At 39.2% G+C, this 21,990-nt stretch overlaps 1 protein-coding gene across 4 annotated transcripts; it reads left to right on the top strand.

Annotated features, from left to right (window-relative positions):
• Window positions 1-1,173: 1,173 nt before the first annotated feature.
• Window positions 1,174-21,965, top strand: LOC104210516 (L-aspartate oxidase 2-a, chloroplastic). 4 transcript variants are annotated; one of them, XM_070150075.1, is made up of 10 exons: window positions 1,174-1,620; window positions 3,228-3,341; window positions 4,232-4,424; window positions 4,524-4,667; window positions 5,054-5,408; window positions 12,075-12,317; window positions 12,512-12,568; window positions 12,676-12,756; window positions 20,289-20,350; window positions 20,774-21,965. In XM_070150075.1, exons 4-10 carry the CDS (start codon window positions 4,537-4,539, stop codon window positions 21,777-21,779), a joined length of 1,935 nt encoding a protein of 644 aa, XP_070006176.1. In that variant the 5' UTR covers window positions 1,174-1,620; window positions 3,228-3,341; window positions 4,232-4,424; window positions 4,524-4,536; the 3' UTR covers window positions 21,780-21,965. The 4 variants fall into 4 exon arrangements, with proteins under 4 accessions (XP_070006176.1, XP_009757731.1, XP_070006177.1 ...); XM_009759429.2 differs by lacking the exon at window positions 3,228-3,341; XM_070150076.1 differs by lacking the exon at window positions 4,232-4,424.
• Window positions 21,966-21,990: the final 25 nt, after the last annotated feature.

The raw sequence follows: 21,990 nt of genomic DNA, 5'->3' as shown, positions 1-21,990 counted from the left end.
AATTGGAGGGAATGGCGTGTCTTTATATTAGTTTTTGAAAATATTATTTTGGAGGTCTTGTGTGTTAGTTGGGGGGACATTGACAATTGACATGCTCAAATTGGTGGGTTAGAATAAGTTAGGAACCGTTATCAATTTTAGGTTCCATCTCTTTTTATTTTTTATTTTTAAAATTACTCACTCCCTTTCAATTTACTTAACAATTTTTCTTTTTTGGTATATCCCAAAAGAATATATTTCTATTTTTAGAAATAATATAACTTTAAAATTCTCTTTTTAACCTTAATGAGATAATTTACACCCATACAAATATCTACGGTTATTTTAAGTCATAATTTTTTTTTATAAAAAACTTTATGTTAAATCAAACATCGTCACACAAATTAGGATAATTGAAGTACACAACTTTGAAATGTCAGCGACGAGACCCTCCGCTTCTCAACTTATGACATACACAACTTGTGAAATGTAAGAAGGTTCACCAAATAAACTATTCCTAGACCCAAAAAGTGGTATCATATTGGATCTGAGTAGTTAAACAATTCGTAAAAATAGCACATGCTAGCCAGTTTTTGTATTGGTCATTCAAAAATAGCCAGCATTTACAAAGTCATTGAAAAATATCCACTGTTTAGTTGCAACACGGAAAGTTCCAGTATAATATACTGGAGATCGGTACACCTGTGTATGAACTTCCAGCATATTATGCTGCAACTCCAACACGCAGAAAGTTCCAGCATAATATACGAGAGATTGGCGCACATGTGTATCAGTGTATGAACTTCCAGCATATTATACTGGACGAGTATATTATACTGGAACTTCAACATAAGTATACTGGAACTCCAATATATTATACTGAAGTTCCAATATAATATACTGGAATTCCAGTATATTATGCTGAAGTATTTTTCGGATTTTGAACAATATTTTCGATCAGATTTATCTTTATATGAAAAATAGTTAAATTTTAATTAATTTTAAAATTGTAGCTATTTTTGAACGAACGTAAATCTAATTGAATTTCTCCAAACAATTTTCTTCCTTGTTCGCGCTCAACTACAGGATTCGGTGCGTTAATGTGGATCTATTATTAAACTGTACTAATATAAGTAAGATAACAATAAAGGAGGAAACAACCTAAAAGGTGCGGGTTTCCCGATGCCGACAGGAGAGTCAAAAAGAAAGACTTGTTTATTTCGACCAAGAAAATATAAAAAAAGACTGGATTCGTGTATTCTTTTTGTGAAAGAACAAATTGGATTCCATTTCCTAAAAGCGAAGGCTCAAACTGAATTGTCCAAATTGGTTGTGGAGGAAAAGCGACTGGGGTCCTCCGCAACTTCCTTTTTCTTTAACGTCACAGATTTTACACCACGGAAACTGCATGCGATTAAGTTAACGCATTGATTAGCTAAAAGGCCATAATTTGAAAAGGAGGTTTTTTTATACAGGGTGGATTCCAAGGTGACGACTGCAGCTTTTCGTTATATATTCCGGCTCTCTCTCTTCAGTTCTCTAATTAGCTCGAATTCTGCTTCCTTGGCCAACAATCAGTTAATTTGTAACTTCGAATTCGAGTTCAATTCTACTTCGGAGCGCCATTTTTGCCCCGTTAAGGTAACTGTATTGTTCAAAACTTTTTTTGTTTTGTCGATCTATTTTTTTTTGTTTTGTTTTGGAATAATAACTATAGTTGTAATTTTTTGGGTGGGGGATGTGGTTGTAATTTAGTCTAGGGTTCTGTTAGGTTGGGGATGCTAGAATCTTGAGAAGCTTTATAAATATACGAACATGCAGTTGTATGATAAACTGATAGCCGGTAGATCCTGTTGTTGCGAACATGCTATGCTAGCTCAATTCTGCTCTCTGTTCCCTTTTTCTACTGTTTTCTTTCCCTGGTAAAGCAACACAGGCTGACACAATCCTAGCCCAAATGAGAGTAACAAAGTTTCCAGTCTTTAGAAGGTGAAATCTATAAGCAAATAGATGTGAATGTAAGTGCCTTCTGGGGCATACGATTAACAAATAGACGTGAATTTAAATCACTGCAGGAATTGAGAGAAGAAATATAGAGTGTGTTCGGTATAACTGAAAATGTTTTCACTTATTCTCCAGTATTTGGCTGGTGAGGGCAAAATATTTCCGGAGAATATTTACAAATGTTTGTTTGGTGAGTGGAAATTGTTTCCTAATGTTGTTACAAAATAATTTTCTTTTTGATTTCATTTAGGCCCCTTAAAGTTCTTGAAAGATTAACTGCAGAAAAAAGTATTCAACATGACATGTCATTCTTGTAAGAACAAGTCATTAAGAAAAAGAAAAATAATATATTAAAATTAGAAAGTTTCTAAATATATGAAAATGTCAATCTTTTGTAAATAATTCAAGAAAATGAATAATGACAGTAATTTAAAAGTATCACAGATTTACATAAAGAAAGGAAAAGGAAAAGAGAGAATGGTACATGAAATTTTAAATGCTTTGGCTAGATTCAAATTCCATACTCCTATTAAAAGAAATGCCTGACAGGTAAGAACATATAGGTACTGTTGTGTCAACATGCAATAGCATTTGGTCACTTTGGAGAGAGTATAGAGAAAAAGAGAAAATGGCAGAGGGAAGTGGGAGGGAGGCAAGAGCCGATTGTCTAGCGCCAAAAAGTTTGATATGTTCTGGATATTGGAAATTGACTTTCCTTGGGTTCTTAGGTAAGTTAGTTTCATCAAAATTAAAGGAAAATGTTTTCTTTAGGAAAATGTTTCCCCAACAATTTAGGCCAACCAAACATGGTAAAATTGGAAAAGATTATCAAGAAAATGTTTTCTTTCATACCAAATACACCCATAAGTAGGAGGGATTGTGATAAATTTTGCAAGTTGTTTATGTATTTTCAGAGATCTATTTACCTGTCATACATGTTCTACAAAACACGAGTCCATGTATATATCATTGCACTTCTCCTTTACAACTTATTTAATTTCTATTTAAACAGCTTTAGCGCGTAAGAGCTGTTCATTTCCTTGAACACCATTGCCAAAGAACGGTTTAATGAGGGAAAATGAAAATTTAGCTATGTTGGCAAGTCCTGAGTCTTAGAGCAAATGATCTTCATTGGGTCTTATTGTTTCCTTGCAATACTTGTTCAGTCTTGTAAGTTCTGATTTTCGCTAAAACAACTCTTTTTAGTCGTCACTTGTTACTTACAATTTCCTTTCTCCTAATAGAAACGTGTCCGGAAAGCTGACTTTTGGCCCTGTATGTGTTTCTGGTTTTTGGAGCCTTCAGAATGATAGTACTAGCTGTTCAGGTGTCTATTGAGGGTCTTCATCAAAGCAACAGTAAGGAAATAGTTAGAAAAACTGAAAAGGACTTCTCCTTAACGTGTTTCAGTCTCTTGATTTTAAAGGAAATGCATTTTGTAGATACATTGGCATTCATTGAAAATGGCCTTGACTCAATACCTATGTCATGTGACATCAGGAAGGGAAAGCAATGATTTCTCTTTCTGTTTCAGTAATAAGTGATGAAGTCTTGTGGCAACTTCCATTTGTAAATTCATTTTGTACAAGTGGATTATAGAAAATTAGTTGATAAGTTCATACCTTTCTTTTCTCTACTTTTTCTCTTGCAATATGAGATATCACAGGTTAGAGACATGATGCACATTCATTTGTGGTTCACTTGAATGAGAAAAAAGTATATGTTTCTTCTTTTTATGTTTCGTTTCCTTTTGGTTTTCAGTATCTGGTATCGAAGTTGTGTAATAAACAGTTTGTTCCACGCATGTGCTGCTGCAGCATTAACATGGACTAGCCATCTTGTCGTAGGAGTTCAATTTGTGGAATTCCGGTTTAAGCCCATCAACTGTGGAATCTCTAAATATTTTCATTGAATTCACCATACGTTAGATGATATGTTTTCTCATGGTCCTTTCAAGCACTTCTCCTTCTGTTTAAATGTCTCCACATGCTTTTCTGCCCCTTCAATATCAGAATTTGTCTAAAAGTTCCTTTTTCTTTAATAAATCTACTGCTCCAAATGAATGATAGAAGAGTTGTAAAGAGTTCTGACTTCAAGACCAAGCACAGTTTTGGTTGGGCTTTCAAATTAGCTTATAGGAAGTTGTTCCTAAGATCGTCCTGAAACAAAATCTTTTCTTTTTGTAGCTTCTACTGTATTCATTCATGCTTTAATGCAATTTATAACAAGGTTTCCCCTAAATATCCAGAGTCTTTAATTTTGCTTTCGAGTCCCAGCTGCGCAAAACGTATTACCGAAGAATAGTTTTCTGGGAGATGTTACAAGAGTTTGGTTAGAAGGGTCTTTCCCTTCTAAAGTGTTTGGTTCAAGTTATCTAAATGTCAAGAGCCAATATTTTGTTATTAAGCTCAATTCCTTGCCCTGTTTGGGTGTTTTTAGAGGTAATCAAGATGATTTTTAAATGTTTAGTTTCACTAACATTCTAACCTCAGAATTGGGTGTGCCAATCTGATATCAATTCCTTTGACTTGGATTGTCAGTCAGGAAGATCATATGGCAACTGGTATCGCTTCAGGAAGCGGACAGTTACATTTGAGGAAGCCTGTCTACTGGAGGAGTAGCTATGGAAAAGCTCACTGTCATTCCAATGCGATCCTGAATGGCATGCAAAACCAGATCCCTTGGTCCGTATTAGGATGATGTTTCTTCGCCTATCTCTCCTCTCTATCTTTCCCTGCTTTATTATCTTCATTCTATTGCCCCTTCTCCTCTCTTTTGGGGGAATAATTGTCAAAATGTTTTATTTTGGAGCTTTCAAGATGTTATTACATTCCAATTTGTACGGACATAGGCATTCACGTGTTGGCTGTTGGACTGTTTATTCCTCCCATGAGAACTTACTGGAAAGAATCTTTGTATACGTGTTTAGGCATAAACCAGTAATATCTTTTTTCATGAGATACCAGAATCCTAAAAGTTTTTTTTTTGAGTCATTTCCTGATTCTTTAGGAAAAAAAGAAAGGTTATCATTTTCATTTTCTGGTGGTGATATGCTACTTAAATTTTCCAGGTCTTATTGGGTTTCCAAATTCTTGCGAGTTCATAGAAGTAACTACTCACAATGTCAAGTGAAAACAAACTGGAAGTCTCACACCGGAACAATCAATTCTTGCCAGAGAGATGGCTCAACTAGGTATTTTGATTTTGCTGTGATTGGTAGTGGAATTGCTGGCCTTAGATATGCTCTAGAAGTTGCAAAGCATGGAACTGTAGCTGTGATAACCAAGGCTGAGCCTCATGAGAGTAACACTAACTATGCTCAAGGTGGTGTAAGTGCTGTGTTCTGCCCTATGGATTCAGTGGAGAGCCACATGCAAGACACAATTGTGGCAGGTGCTTACCTCTGTGATGAGGAGACTGTTAGAGTAAGTTCACAGAATATTATTGTCTCTTCAGTTCCGTGAAGCAGTTTGCCCTTTTTCAGTTTTTTCTCTTTGGAAGCTGTTTCCTTTGCTTTTCCAAATTTTTCCAGGACTGCTTGGTTGGATGAATAGGAAAGTTCTCCATCTTTCAGGTTGAAACGAAAGGAACTTTCTGTTTAGACGGCTTTTGCCACAGGATCTAGAACTGCCAAAAAATGGAAAAGGGTAAGAGCAATCGGGCAGTTAGGCTTGTTTTCAATTAGAAGCTGAAGAGCCAAGCAATAATACTAAAGAAAGGCTCTATGCCTATTCCTTCCTTCTGATGTAAGTGCTTACAAGTTGGAACCGAAGAAAGAGTTGGAGAGTTGAGAAACCAATGGTTGGTAATATGGACGACTTCCTCTGGTTTATGTAGTGCTCCTATTCTTCATGGTTCAGATTGTTGAATTTGTCTTTGAACATCGTGAGAAGGCACGGGAGAAAATATGATTGATATTATTCTCATATGTTAAACATGATACAATGAGCCCTGTATATACATAACATGTCCTACTCCTAATACATATGGGATTAGGGTTACATAACTATTCTAACACTCCCCTCAAGCTGGTGCATATAAATCATATGTACCGAGCTTGTTACATATGTAGTTAATACGAGGACCAGTGAGAGACTTGGTGAAAATATCTGCAAGCTGATCATTCGACTTCACAAACTTTGTAGCAATATCTCCCGAGAGTATCTTTTCTCTGACAAAATGACAGTCAATCTCAATGTGTTTAGTTCTCTCATGAAACACTGGATTTGATGCAATATGAAGAGCAGCTTGATTATCACACACAAGTCCCATCTGACTAATCTCACCAAATTTCAACTCCTTGAGCAACTGTTTGATCCAAATTAGCTCACATGTCACCATAGCCATTGCTCGATATTCTGCTTTTGCACTAGACCGAGCAACCACATTCTGTTTCTTGCTCTTCCAAGATACCAAATTTCCTCCTACTAAGACACAATATCCAGAAATAGAACGTCTATCAGAAGGTGATCCTGCCCAATCAGCATCTGAGTATCCAACGATCTGCTCATGGCCTCGATCCTCAAACAATAAACCTTTGCCTGAAGCTGATTTTATATACCGAAGAATACGAACAACTGCATCCCAATGACTATCACACGGAGAATCCATAAACTGACTCACAACACTCACAGGAAAGGAAATGTCAGGTCTTGTCACTGTAAGGTAATTTAATTTACCAACCAACCGCCTATATATTGTAGGATTGCTAAGAGGCTCCCCCTGTCCTGGCAGAAGTTTAGAATTCGGATCCATCGGAGTGTCAACAGGTCTACAACCTGTCATTCCTGTCTCCTCAAGAATATCTAAGGCATACTTCCGTTGTGAGATCACAATATCTGAGCTAGACTGAGCGATCTCAATACCTAGAAAATACTTTAGTTTGCCCAGTTCCTTAGTTTGAAAGCGTTGAAAGAGATGTTGCTTCAATTTAGTAATACCATCCTGGTCATTGCCGGTAATAACAATATTGTCAACATAGACCACCGGATAAATATAGAGACTCGAAGCAAAATGCCGATAGAATACAGAGTGATCAGCTTCACTCCGAGTCATGCCAAATTCCTGGATAACTATGCTGAACTTACCAAATCAGGCTCGAGGAGATTGCTTTAGACCATAAAGTAATCGGCGCAAGTGACATACTAGGCCACGAGACTCCCCCTGAGCAACAAACCTAGGTGGTTGCTCCATATAAACTTCATCCTCAAGGTCACCGTGTAAAAAAACATTCTTAATGTCCAGCTGATAGAGTGGCCAATGGCGAACAACAACCATGGATAGAAAAAGGCGGACTGATGCTATCTTAGCCACGGGAGAGAAGGTATCACTGTAATCAAGCCCAAATATCTGAGTATATCCCTTGGCAACAAGACGAGCCTTAAGACGATCAACCTTACCATCCGGATCAACCTTGACTGCATACACCCAACGACAACCAACACTAGATTTACCTGAAGGAAGAGGGACAAGCTCCCAAGTACCACTCGTATGTAAATCAGACATCTCGTCAATCCTGTCGCCATCCTGGATGAGACAATGCTTCACCTGTAGACTTAGGGATGGAAACAGAGGACAAAGAAGATAGAAAAGCATAATAGGGTGAAGACAAACGATGATAACTTAAACCGACATAATGGGGATTAGGATTAAGGGTGGTCCGTATACCTTTCCGAAGTGCAATCGATGTACTAGGAAGAGACAAGTCCGCAGTAGGACCAGGGTCAGGTGCAGGACGTGAATCAGCTGGGCCTGATGCTGGGTGCAGATGACGATGGTATGTCAAGAGTGGTGTTCCTGTGGCAGGGAGTGTAAGAGGAGCCACACTAGACTCCCCAACGGTTGGAATGGGTAAGACTTCTGTGGCGGAAGGTGAAGAAGGAGATATAGTAGAATCCTTAAAGGTCGGTATAGGTAAGACCTCAGATATATCAAGGTGGTCAGAAGAGGTAAAGAAAGGTTTAGACTCAAAAAATGTGACGTCGGAGGACATAAAGTACCTACGAAGATCAAGTGAATAACAACGATATCCCTTCTGAACACGAGAATAACCAAGGAAGACACACTTGAGAGCACGAGGAGCTAACTTATCTTTCCCAGGGGCTAAGTTATGAACGAAACAAGTGCTCCCAAAAACACGAGGGGGAACAGAGTATAAGGGTGACGGGGGAAACAATACTGCATACAAAATCTGATTCTGGATGGGAGATGAAGGCATCCAATTAACCAAATAACAAGCTGTGAGAACTGCATCGCCCCAAAAACGCAACGGAACATGAGATTCAATAAGAAGTGTGTGAGCAGTCTCAATGATGTGCCTATTCTTTCTATCTGCAACCCTATTTTGCTGAGGGGTATAAGGACAAGAGGTCTGATGAATAATTTCTTGAGAAGTCATAAACTGGTAAAATTGAGAGGATAAATACTCTAAGGCATTATCACTGCGAAAAGTGCGAATAAAAACACGAAATTGATTTTTAATTTCAGCACAAAAATTCTGGAATATAGAAAACAACTCAGAACGATCTTTCATTAAGAAAATCCAAGTACATCTTGAATGATCATCAATAAAACTAACAAAATAACGAAATCCCAAGGTTGAATTGACTCTACTAGGACCCCATATATCAGAATGAACTAAAGAAAAAATAGACTCTGCATGACTCTCAATACTACGGGGAAAGGAGGCTCAGGTATGTTTCTCGAGCTGACATGACTCTCATTCTAATGTAGATAAACTAGACAAACTAGGCACCATCTTCTGAAGCTTGGATAAACTTGGATGTCCTAAATGTCTGCGAATTAGGTCTGGAGGATCTGTAACTAGACATGCCTTGGAGGAATTGAGTGAGTTAAGGTAGTAAAGGCCTTCTGATTCAAGTCTTGTTCCAATCGTCTGTCCCGTACTGCGGTCCTGCATAATAAAAGAATCATCAATAAAATATATACCCCAATGGAGGGCACGAGTCAAATGACTAACAGATGTAAGATTAAAAGGACAACCAGGGACATAAAGAACGGAATCTAGAGTGACAGAGGGTAGGGGATTCGCTTGTCCAACACCTTTTACTTTAGTTTGAGACCCATTGGCTAAAGTAACAGTGGGAAGAGACTGTGAATACGCAATATTTGACAAAAGTGATTTATTACCAAAAATATGATCAGAAGCGGCTGAGTCCACAATCCATTGTCCAAGAGTACTAGACTGGGAAACACAAGCAAAAGAATTACCAGCAACAGAAGTATCAGTCTGAGCAATAGAGGCTACTTGTGGAGATGTTTGCTTATTTGCTCGATATTGAAGGAACTCATTATACTCCCCTTCAGATAAAGAAAATCCCTGGTTACCTGTAGTCTCGGTCTGAGCAACATAAGCATTTTTGGGTGGGCGACCATGTAAAGAATAGCACACGTTACTAGTGTGTCCAAGTTTATGACAATAAGAGCACTTGAGTCTAGATTTCCAAAACGACCTCCTCCTCGTCTATTCTCCATAGTTTGAGATGCCCGATTGTCCACTGACTGGGATACGAGGACAGATGAGTCAAGTGTCTGTGATGAGCTCACTGGGTGACTTGGTGCTGCAGCAAGGCGAAGTAATCGAGAGAATAATTCATCAACTGTGGGGACAGTCGGTCTAGCCAAAATCTGGTCACATACTGAATCAAGGTCATTAGGGAGTCCAGCGAGTGTAAGAACTACAATATCCTCTGTCGTTGCTCTTGTTGCTTTTCAATACTAGCAGAAACTGGCATCAACGTCTCAAATTCTTCCATGACTGCCTGTACTTGTTCCAAGTAAGTAGATATATCCAATTCCTGTTTCTTCAAGCTTGTCATTCGCAATATTACATCATAGAGACGAGATATGTCATTAGTGTATAAATTACGAGCCTTTTCCCAAACTAAATAACATGTATGGAATGGACGGAACAAGAGCATCAATTTGGAATCAATAGATCGCCACAAGATACTACATAACTGAGCATTGACCTTCTCCCAAAGTGTTTTGGCCTTTTCATCACCTTCGCTAGCCTTTTTTGTTAAATGATCTTGAACTCGTTGACCTTTACACCACAACTCGAAAGACGAAGCCCAAGCTAAGTAGTTTGAACCTCCCATTAAAGGTTCTGAGGTAATCGTAACACCGGAATTGCCAGAACCCGGGTTTTTAGACCCGAAAGCATCGACTCCCAAAGACATCGTTGGATTATCACCAAATAACAGAAAGAATCAACTGACAACTTGCTGAAACAGGTGAAGGAAACACTGTTTTTGCCGGAAAATTACTGTAGCTGCCGGAAAAAGTCGGTGTAGTCGCCGGAAAAACTCAAAGTGGTCGGAATCAAACGAAAAAGGTATGGAGACTCGGAATTACTAGGCGATCCGACTGTCCAACTGGAAGTTTTTCAAAAAAATGGTTGGAACAGTGCTCACGCGCCAGTGCGTGGGGCGCTTGGGTCAGATCTCGCCAGAAAGTTTTTGGCGCGTGAGGGCGCGTGTACGTGAGTTTTCCGGTGGGGTTTACTAGGGTTTGGTCGCCGGAGCCTGAGGAGTCTTGTGGTGTTATTGGTTTTTTGCACACACCAACAAAAATTGATGTGATTACGAGCAGCCTTCTAAGTCGCCGTAAAATTGCACGGCGACGAGGTCTTTCTTCCCGGAAGTCGCTGGAATGATGCACAACGATAGGTTTCTCACTAAAGCTCTGATACCATGTGAGAAGGCACGGGAGAAAATATGATTGATATTAAACATGATACAATGAGCCCTATATATACATAACATGTCCTACTCCTAATACATATGGGATTAGGGTTACATAACTATTCTAACAAACATTATGAAAAGAGAGTGAAGGTGACATGCAGGAAGGAAGAGATAAGGATAAGACAGGAAATTCACATGTGTTGTCTTTTGGTTTTATTTTGGGATTTCATTTAGTTTGTGCCACAGTACCATGTTTTTTTTTCTTAATGAGAACACACTTCTGACTTCCCTAAATCAGCACCAATTTTCTGAGGGTAACTGCTGATAAGGATAGACACTCCAAGGTTATCCAGGATTCCTAGCTTAAGTTGTATCATATAAGTTTCTCTCCTATCCCCTCAAGAGTCCTATGTACAGAAAACTCTATCCCTTCTCTCTCGAGCTTTAGCTCCGGAGTCCATTTACTTTTGTTAATGCTAACAACTCTTGCGGAGTTGTGAAGTGCCTTCTTCTGCCGAGAGTAGTAAGGCCCAATGGACTTCGCATCTAGTAGGCCCATTATCAACATACAATGAGGGAGAAGGGATAGAGTTCTCTGTATATAACTCTTGTGGGGATAAGAGAGAATCTTATATGATACAACTTAAGCTAGGTGTTAGCGGAAACGTAAAAGAAAGAACACAAGATTTAACGTGGTTCGGATCAAAATAATCCTACGTCCACCAGAGAACAATTGCCCTTTTAATATTAACAAAGGAAGGGGAGATTTCCCAATTACACTTAAGAGAATTTCTCTCTTAACTCTCTACTCACTACAATGTATTGTATTATTTTGGGATGATTTCTACAAGTGAAGGAGTGCATCTATTTATAGAGGTAAAGACCTCCTCTTGATGTCATTGGTGACATCAAACTACCTCCTCTTGATGTCATGGGTGACATCAAAGGAGGAAGCTTCCTCCTAGCATCCACACCAACTCTTTCCACCAACTCTTCCAATTGGCATGCCATTGTTGACTAAACATAAACCAACATTTTCAGCATGCCATTGTTAACTAAACATAAACCAACATTTTCACTAGGGATCCTGGATTGCCTTGGAGTGTCTATCCTTATCAACCGCTTAGTTTGCTGTATACTATTTTCATTTGTCTCTGTAAATATATACTGGTTTCAAGGAAGTTTTGTGTTGTGCTTGGTAGATGGGATATCACAACTAATATCTTCTTATCAGTTGATAAAATCCTGGTCCATGTAATTCTGCTTTTTATGCAATCTATGTTCTAAATGAAATTTATGAGATGGCTGATTTATTACTCCAAAATTGTGTTTAGTCTACTCTTTTAAAATCTTCGTTTTTATAAGTATATCTCCTTTCTCCAGGTTGTGTGTACCGAAGGACCTGAGAGAATTAGAGAACTGATTGCTATGGGTGCTTCATTCGATCATGGGGAGGACGGGAATCTGCATCTAGCCAGGGAAGGGGGCCACTCCCATCGTCGAATTGTCCATGCTGCTGATATGACTGGCAGAGAGATAGAAAGGGCCCTATTAGAGGCAGTTTTTAAGCATCCTAATATACATGTGTTTCAACACCATTTTGCTATAGATTTTTTGACCACTCAGGTAATTCTTTTCTTTGCTCTTCTTGTTTATTATTGAGAAAATACTTCTGCTCTAGCATCAATTTGGTCCAAAATGAAGGGTTGTTGCTATAATCTAATTAGTCTTGGCATTATTCTTTTGCTTATGTTGTTTGTGCAGTTGAACTGTTTTTCCATGTAAACATTTGCTAATGTTAATTTGTATGCCAAATGCAGGATCGTTCTGACATAATATGTCATGGCGTTGATGCTATAAACACGGAAACGCAGGAAGTAAGTACAGTTGCTTTCACTCATGTTGACCTCCATGTATTGAACATTTCCTCACAATGACATAAATTGATTTCTTAGGCTTCTGCGCTCTTACTGTGAGTTTGTAGGTTATAAGATTCATTTCAAAAGTGACTTTGCTGGCATCAGGTGGAGCTGGGCATATCTATCCAAGTACTACTAATCCACCGGTATGAGTTTCAATATCTTTTCCTCCATAATATTTTCATTTATGAGGGATGTCACTCCTTATAATCAATAAGATAATCAGAGTCCTAAACAGTGATATGGGGGGAGAAGGTGGGAAGGGAATGGTGGCTAATACTGTAATAGTTAATTTCATGACTAGCATACATTTGCATCTTATTGTTGGCGATAAGCTTCGTCACAAAGTATCTTTCGTAACTCATAAGGACCTTAACAATTGACATTGGTGCAAACAACATTCCCTAGAGTATGAAACATGGCCTGATTTTAATTATTTAAACCCTACAGCACTTGCATGTTAAGCTAATGTGCAATTAGAAATAAGGGCTGGCTGCCCTAAGCCACAAAAAGAGGAAAAACCCAAATATACCCCTGTACTTCGTGAAAAGGTCTAAGATTTATTCTCCCTTTGAAGTTTGGCTCGCTGGTGCCCTCGCCGCTAAACTTTTGGACTATATTTACCCCTATTTGCTAACGGACCTTGGTTTGAGACTTAACAACAACAACAATATACCCGGTGTAATCCCACAAGTGGAGTCTGAGGAAGCGTGTCAAGATAATAGAAGGAAAAAGATATTTAGGAGAGAAACAATAAATTGCACAAGACAAGACAAGATTTAGGTGGTTCGACAATTTTTGCCTACTCCACGGCCACACAAAGAATAGCTCTTTATTAATTGAAGAGAGAAAGAAGAAGTTTTGGGATGATCTACAAATGAAAATGTAGACCCCTATTTATAAGCATTTGAATGCCCTGCCGAGGTAAGCGCTTACATCATAAGAATGTCGATGTAAGCGCTTACATCATAAGAATGCTGAGGTAAGCGCTTACATCACAAGAATGTCGATGTAAGCGCTTACATCATATTTTCATCTCTTTTTGATTTTTCTTTCTTTTGTTTTGTCTACTTTCACATACAACAATAGGTTTGGTCCTATCAATCTCCCCCTCAAACCTATGTTACATCAAGAAAGAAAATAAAGAAAGATTTGCTATTCTCTGGTGGCGCCTTCACTCTATCAGTCTTGAAGGCTAACTGAGGCAGTGCACAGCCTCAGTTTGTCAACACCGACAACTTTGGTCAACATGTCTGACGGGTTCTTTAATCCTGGTATCTTTTGTAGGGAAAGAGTTCCTTCATTTATCAACTCTCGGATATGATGATACCTCAACTGGATATGCTTCGTTCTTGCATGAAACACTGGATTCTTGTCAAGATGAATTGCACTCTGGCTATCGCTGAAAAGCTCATAATTGTCCTGTTCTTTACCTAGCTCTTTAAGAAAATTCTTGAGCCAAATCATCTCTTTTCCAGCTTCTGAGATTGCCATGTACTCTGCTTCAGTGGTAGATAGAGCAACACTTTTCTGAAGTCTGGACATCCAACTAACAGCAGTACCACCAAAGGTGAACATGTAGCCCGTGGTACTTTTTCGACTATCCAGATCGCCACCTAAATTTGCATCAGTAAAACCTTGTAAGATAATATTGCTCTTTTTAAAACAAAGTGCCATACCTGAAGTGCCTTTGAGATATCGCAATATCCATTTTACACCTTCCCAATGCTCCTTTCCTGGATCTGACATGTATCTACTGACAACTCCAACTGCATGGGCTATGTCAGGTCTAGTGCAAACCATATCATACATCAAACTTCCTACTGCTGAAGCATACAGAACTTTGGACATGTACTTCCTTTCTTCATCTGTCTTAGGTGATTGGTCCTTTGACAGATTTAGATGACTTCCAAGTGGAGTGCTTCTGGTCTTTGCATCATGAAGACTGAACCTGCTTAGTACCTTCTGTATGTACTTTTCTTGAGACAACTTTAAGGTTCCTTCCGACCTGTTTCTGCTAATCCTCATCCCAAGCATTTGCTTAGCTGGTCCTAAGTCTTTCATTTCAAACTCCTCCGCCAGTTGTTGCTTAACCAAGTTGATCTCATTTATGCTAGATCCTGCAATTAGCATATCATCAACGTACAACAATAAAATGATATAGGATTCATCAAGATTTTTGATATAACAGCAATGGTCCATCTCACATCGTGTGAAACCATTTTTATGCATGAATCCATCAAATTTCTTGTACCATTGTCGGGGAGCTTGTTTCAAACCATACAAACTCTTCTTCAACTTACACACAAGGTTTTCTTTACCAGAAACTTGAAAACCTTCAGGTTGCTTCATGTAGATGTCTTCTTCAAGGTCACCATGCAAGAAAGCAGTTTTAACATCTAGCTGCTCCAAATGCAAATTTTCTGCAGCTACGATACTTAGCACCAACCTGATAGTAGTTAATTTGACTACAGGAGAGAAGATCTCGGTGTAGTCAATTCCTTCCTTCTGCTGAAAGCCTTTTACTACTAATCGTGCTTTGTATCTCTTCTTACCATCATGCTCTTCCTTGACTCTGTACACCCACTTGTTCTGCAATGCCTTCTTTCCTTTTGGTAACTCCGTAAGTATCCATGTTTTATTCTTTTGAAGAGAATTCATCTCTTCTTTCATGGCTAGCTTCCACTTATCAGAGTCTATCACCTGCATTGCTTCAACAAAATGCTCTGGTTCTCCAGCATCAGTAAGAAGTAAATAGTGAAGAGAGAGTTAATTTATTTGGAGCATTCGTGACTCTTTTAGATCTCCTCAATGTAGGTTCATGAGTAACAGAATCCGAATTTGATTCAGGTCCTGATTCCAGATTTGGTTCTGGATTTGATTCTGTCTCTGGTTCCACTTCAGGTTCGGCTTCTAGTTCTTCTTCAAATTCGGCTTCTAGTTCTTCATCTTCAATTTCAGAATCAGTTGTAATCCCTCTAGCTACTTCATTTTCTGAGATTTCTTCTAACTCAACTGTTTCAGACATTGTCTGTTTGCTGGTGTTGGTTGGTTCTACTTCAAGCTTGTCCTTGTACATCACATTTTCATTAAATGTGACATTCCTGTGTCTTAGGATCTTTCTATTCTGATCATCCCAAAACCGATAACCAAAATTATCATCACCATAGCCAATAAAGAAACATTTCTTTGCTTTAGGATCAAGCTTATCTCTATCATTAGAGTTTACATGCACATAAGCAACACAACCAAAAATTTTCAGATGTGAGAGAGTTACCTCCTTTCCTGTCCATACCTCCTCAGGAATTTCAAAATTCAGCGGTACAGAGGGTCCCCTGTTTATGAGGTAAGCTGCCGTGTTAACAGCCTCAGCCCAAAAATACTTCGGCAATCCAGAATGTATTCTCATACTTCTGGCTCGTTCATTCAGGGTTCTGTTCATCCTCTCAGCAACACCATTTTGTTCCGGTGTTCCAGGAACTGTCTTGATCATTCTGATCCCATTCTCCGAGCAAAATGCTTTGAACTCTTGGCTATCATACTCTCCTCCATTGTCAGACTTCAGACATTTTAACTTTAGACTTGTCTGATTTTCAACTTCAGCTTTCCATCTTTTAAAGGTAACAAATACATCAGATTTATTTTTCAGAAAATAAACCCATACCTTTCTTGTGGAATCATCAATGAAGGTGACATAATAGCGTGAGCCTCCTAGAGAGGTTACAGGAGCTGGTCCCCACACATCTGTATGCACTAGTTCCAGCTTCTCTTTCTTTGGCGTCCTTCCCACCTTTGAGAAACTAACTCTCTTTTGTTTCCCGTAAATGCAATCTTCGCACAAACCTAATTCAACATGTTTTAGGTTTGACAACTTCTTTTTGGATGCCAAAAGCTTCATTCCCTTCTCACTCATATGCCCGAGCCTCCGGTGCCACAATGTTGTATCACGACCATGATCAACTGTTGCTATAGTATCTCTTTCTATTACAGTTGCATGCAGTGTTCCCCTTTTGAAGCCTCGTGCCACAACCAAATTCCCTTTGGTTATCTTCCACGATCCGTTGTCGAATGTTGTTGTATATCCTTCATCGTCAATCTGACCCATAGATATCAGATTTTTCTTGAGGCCAGGAACATGTCGTACATTTTGCAATTTCCATAGCGTGCCTTGTGAAGTCTTTATATAAACTTCACCTTTTCCGGCAATGTCGAGAGGTTCGCCGTCTGCTAGATAAACTTTCCCAAATTTTCCAGCAATATAATTATGCAATAATTCTTTGCATGATGTAGAGTGAAAGGACGCACCTGAGTCCAGAATCCAAGATTCAACTGGACTGTCTGCACAACAAATTAGTGCATCACCGACTTGTTCAGCAATTACATTTGCTGAATTTTCTTCCTTCTTCTTCTTTGGTTCTCTACATTGACTACTGTAGTGACCCTTTTTATCGCAATTCCAACAAGTAATGTCCTTGCGATTTTTGGATTGTCCTCTTCTCCTTGACTTTGATCTGCCACGACCATAAATCTGTCCTCTTTGGTTGATTCTCCCCTGCTTTCGGTACTAAAAGCAGATCCTGGGGAATCACTTGATTCTTTTCGGCGAATATCTTCGCTTAGAACCAAGTCTCTAATATCATTCAATTTGAGTTTGGTACTTCCTGATGAACTGCTAACTGCAGTTACTGTTGCAGACCAACTCTCCGGTAGAGATGATAGTAGAATCAACGCCCTGATTTCGTCATCAATTGTTATATTAACAGAACTCAACTGAGTTAATATTGTATTAAACTCATTGATATGTTCCGTGACTGATCCACCTTCTGTCATTTTTAAGTGGAACAATCGACGCATCAAATACACTTTATTTGAAGCAGATGGCTTCTCATACATATTTGATAACGCCTTCATCAGGCCTGCAGTGGTCTTCTCGTTAATGATGTTAAACGCCACATTTCGTGTTAGCGTCAAACGAATCACACCAAGAGCTTGACGATCTAATAGATCCCAATCCGCTTTGGACATAGTCTCCGGTTTCACCTCGGTCAGAGGTAAGTGTAATTTTTTCTGGTACAAATAATCCTCTATTTGCATTTTCCAGAATCCAAAATCTTTGCCATTGAACTTGTCAATCTTAACCTTCCCTTCTTCCGATGCCATTTTTCACAAAAATAATTTATGTGAATAGTGCTTGTGAATAGTAACGATGATCAATAGTGTCGCACTATTCTTGTGAATAGTACCTGCACCAATACTGTACTTTTCTACCAGGATTACACTGTCTGTGCTCTGATACCAATTGTTGAGGAAGCGTGTCAAGATAATAGAAGGAAAAAGATATTTAGGAGAGAAACAATAAATTGCACAAGACAACACAAGATTTACGTGGTTCGGCAATTTTTGCCTACTCCACGGCCACACAAAGAATAGCTCTTTATTAATTGAAGAGAGAAAGAAGAAGTTTTGGGATGATCTACAAATGAAAATGTAGACCCCTATTTATAAGCATTTGAATGCCCTGCTGAGGTAAGCGCTTACATCATAAGAATGCTGATGTAAGCGCTTACATCATAAGAATGCTGATGTAAGCGCTTACATCATAAGAATGCTGAGGTAAGCGCTTACATCATAAGAATGCTGACGCTTACATCATATTTTCATCTCTTTTTGATTTTTCTTTCTTTTGTTTTGTCTACTTTCACATACAACAACAAGTGTAATACCCGGGTATATTGTTGTTGTTGTTGTTACTCATACTGCTGCTACTCATCTACGTGATCGAGAAGTCACAACAACAAATTCTGGGCAGAACCAAATTGGTACAACCATCCCAGATATTTCAGAGGAGGAAAGAAGACTCTTGGATGCAATGGTGAGTTCTAATCCCTTAAATCCTGTAAATCCTACTTGCTTCTAGCACTGGAATGTTGAGTATGAGCAGGAACAAATTGCAAAAAATAGAACAACATCAAAGCAAGGCAATGGTGACAAATACACTTGGTCAATCTGCATTGAAGACAATTGTTATCGACCAAAATGTTCCACAACCTGTGCACCTGGGGAGAGACTTGTATGAAGACGGAGAGGAAGAAGCAATGTTACATCAGTGTAGAGCAGAGGCAGCAAGAAAAGGGGATCTATCACCAATGCATAGCGGCAAAGGTAAGAGACTCATACAAGGAAATTTAGTTGGGACGACAAAGTTAGTGATTTTTTAAATGTTAGGCGACCTCCAATGAGAGTTGCCAAACAAAAGAAGGCCGCCCCAACTACATCTACAAAGTCCAATCATTCAAAAAAGAAATCATGAATTTTGAATACATCTTGAAGAATTGGATTGTGATGAAAAAGAGTTACAAACTGAAGAAATTACAAGTTCGGACAAGAAGGGACAATATTTTTTCGGAACAAGTCGGTGAAGGTTCTATTACGGCCGATAGAGGGGTGGCGGCTCGTTGATGGGGTTGTAAAGTTGTAATGGTGGTGACCGGTGAAGGTTCTATTTTGGTGAGACCATGGAATTGAGAGGGGGAAGGTGCTAGCTGAGAAAGTGTTGAAGTAGTGAAGCGGTGAGGGAGTCTCTGTGGGGAGCTGTTGGTGGGTTGGTGAGGTTGTTTGGCGGTTTCAGATGCAGAGGTGTAACAAGTCGGACAAGAATTGGTCAGACAGGGCAGTTTTTCTGGCAATTTTTTTTTTTTAAATTTTTTTTGAAGGTTCTGTGGTGCTCAAACTTCTATGAAATTTTCAGGGATGGTTAATTATGGTTGGGGTGGTTGCTGCCTAGAGGATTAGATAAAGGTGGAAGTGGTTGTTTAGTTATAGAGGGAGTACTTTGGGCGACGGTGGAGAATGGTTTGGGGTGAGACTTTGGGCAGCAATTGTTTGCGAATTGGATGGTGAAGGTTGACTAGATGAAGTGGGTTTTGGGCAACAACATGTTGGGGAATGGAAGCATTACTGTGTTACAATGGAGAAGGGGAATAGATGGAGATCTTTGCGGGAAATGGGGGAAAATGGCCTAAGGGCAGCGACGGGGTGCAGGGGTTAATGGGAGAGGGTTAAAGGGGGAGGGAGGTTTATTAATTAGCCACGTGTGGGACATGTCACATGTGGCACATTCTGGTGCTAAACTGAGTTTTTGAGATTAACTAAAAAAGAGATCAAATGATTTTTAATCATCAGCTGTTAGCAATAAGGGTAGATATAGTCCAAAAGTTTAAGGGCACCAGTGAGCCAAACTTTAAACCAAGGGTAAATCTAGACCTTTTCACAAAGTACAAGGACAAATATGGACCTTCCCTCCTACCCCTCCCCCCCAAAAAAAAAAAAAAAAAAGAAACAATAAAGATTCTGGGTATTAACAGATGATCCTTTCCTTGGAAGTGTGGATTCTTATCTCATAAGAGATGAAGGTAATAAATTCTTATTCTATACACCAATATTTTTCTGTACAATAAAAGCAAGACACATTGTTCAAAGTTGTATAACCTGGGTTAGGCATCTACTGTGGCGCTGTTATGCTCGTTATCAATTGTTTTTCTCTTACGGTCATTTCTATAAGTTTTTGGAGCTACTAATTGGTGGTGGGGCCCGATTCTTTTTTTATATTTGACCATTTGTGCCTTTATCAAGGAACAGAAAAGTTTTAATTTGTTGAATGTGGGCATGCTGGCTGTAGGTTGCAACTGGAGATGGAATGGCTATGGCTCATCGAGCTCAAGCTGTAATTTCCAACATGGAGTAAGTGATCCTCAGTTGCATTGCATTCTTATTGTCCAATATCACTGTGTCTGCTTTAGTGAGTTGTGCTGTAAAATCTGCTAATCTAGATTTCATCCATTTTTTGCTTTCTTGATTTCTGCATCCTGTTCTGCAATTCATTCTGAATTTGCACTTTTGACTAAAAATACAAGGTATGTTCAAAATGTTGTGCGGGGTGACATTGGATCTGACCTGAATTTTTCAGGATAAAGGGCATCAAATTTTCTTCATTGAGGGGATTTAATTGATATAGAAAAGATTTCTCGACTAGCAGTCCGCTCTCTAATTGATGGTCCTCCTTTGATCGTCTTTTGGATGGTAGACAAGTCTTTGTTTGCGAGGTTGATGAACTATCCCCAACGGTTGCATTATTAATTACAATTCTCTTCTTCATGTTGCCAGGTTTGTGCAATTCCATCCAACTGCCTTGGCTGATGAAGGCCTTCCCAACAGACCAAGTGCCAGAGAGAATGCTTTTTTGATAACTGAAGCTGTCAGAGGTGATGGAGGCATCCTTTACAACTTAGATATGGAGAGATTTATGCCAATGTATGACAAAAGAGCAGAGCTTGCCCCGAGAGATGTGGTAGCAAGAAGTATAGATGACCAGCTCAAAAAGCGTGGCGAAAAGTATGTTCTTCTTGATATCAGTCACAAGCCCAGAGAGAAGGTTCTGTCTCATTTTCCTAATATAGCTGCTGAGTGTCTCCGCCATGGGTTAGACATAACACAGCAGCCGATTCCGGTGGTTCCTGCTGCTCACTACATGTGTGGTGGAGTTCGTGCTGGACTTGAGGGTGAGACTAATGTGCAAGGCCTTTATGTGGCAGGTGAAGTTGCATGTACTGGTTTACATGGTGCTAACCGACTTGCTAGCAACTCGTTGCTTGAAGCACTAGTGTTTGCACGAAGAGCTGTACAACCTTCAATTGATCACGTGAATGTGTCTAGAATTGATCACTGTGCTTCAAGTTGGTGGCCGCGACCTGTAGCCCCAGTGGTAATAGGAGATACAGTACTTAACAAAGTCATTCGTCGGACAAGGGAAGTGAGGAAAGAACTACAGTCAATCATGTGGGAATATGTTGGAATTGTTAGGTCTACCTCAAGACTAACCGCAGCTGAGAAGAGAATCAATGAGTTGGAGTTGGAATGGGAAACATACCTATTTCAGCATGGCTGGGAACCAACAATGGTTGGACTAGAGGCTTGTGAGATGAGGAATCTCTTCTGTTGTGCCAACCTGGTAGTTAGCAGTGCTCTTTCTCGACACGAGAGTCGCGGGCTTCATTACACCATTGATTTTCCTCATGTTGTGGAAAGCAAGAGGTTGCCAACAATCATTTTTCCTTCACAGCGAAATAGCTCGTGGAGCTCACGGCAATTACACAGGCAGCAGATATGTTAGATGCTCTTACCTATTTGCCAATCCTTCCTGCTAAAACTTGTCAAGCGCAGGGCATGATTAGTTTTTAGGTAAAGAAGATGCTTATGGGTTATTGTCATTCTTCCTGCCATTACTTTTGGGGCAGGGCAACGTCATTCTTTGGTGAAAAAAATATATATCTATACATACAACCCATATAATTTTGAATGTGTTTCCCTATTTTATTCTTATA

The sequence above is a fragment of the Nicotiana sylvestris genome, chromosome 6 (genome assembly GCF_000393655.2).
Source record: "Nicotiana sylvestris chromosome 6, ASM39365v2, whole genome shotgun sequence".
Classification (NCBI taxonomy): domain Eukaryota; kingdom Viridiplantae; phylum Streptophyta; class Magnoliopsida; order Solanales; family Solanaceae; genus Nicotiana; species Nicotiana sylvestris.
The sequence above is the reverse complement of the archived record's forward strand: the minus strand, read 5'-3'. Positions and strand labels throughout refer to the sequence as shown.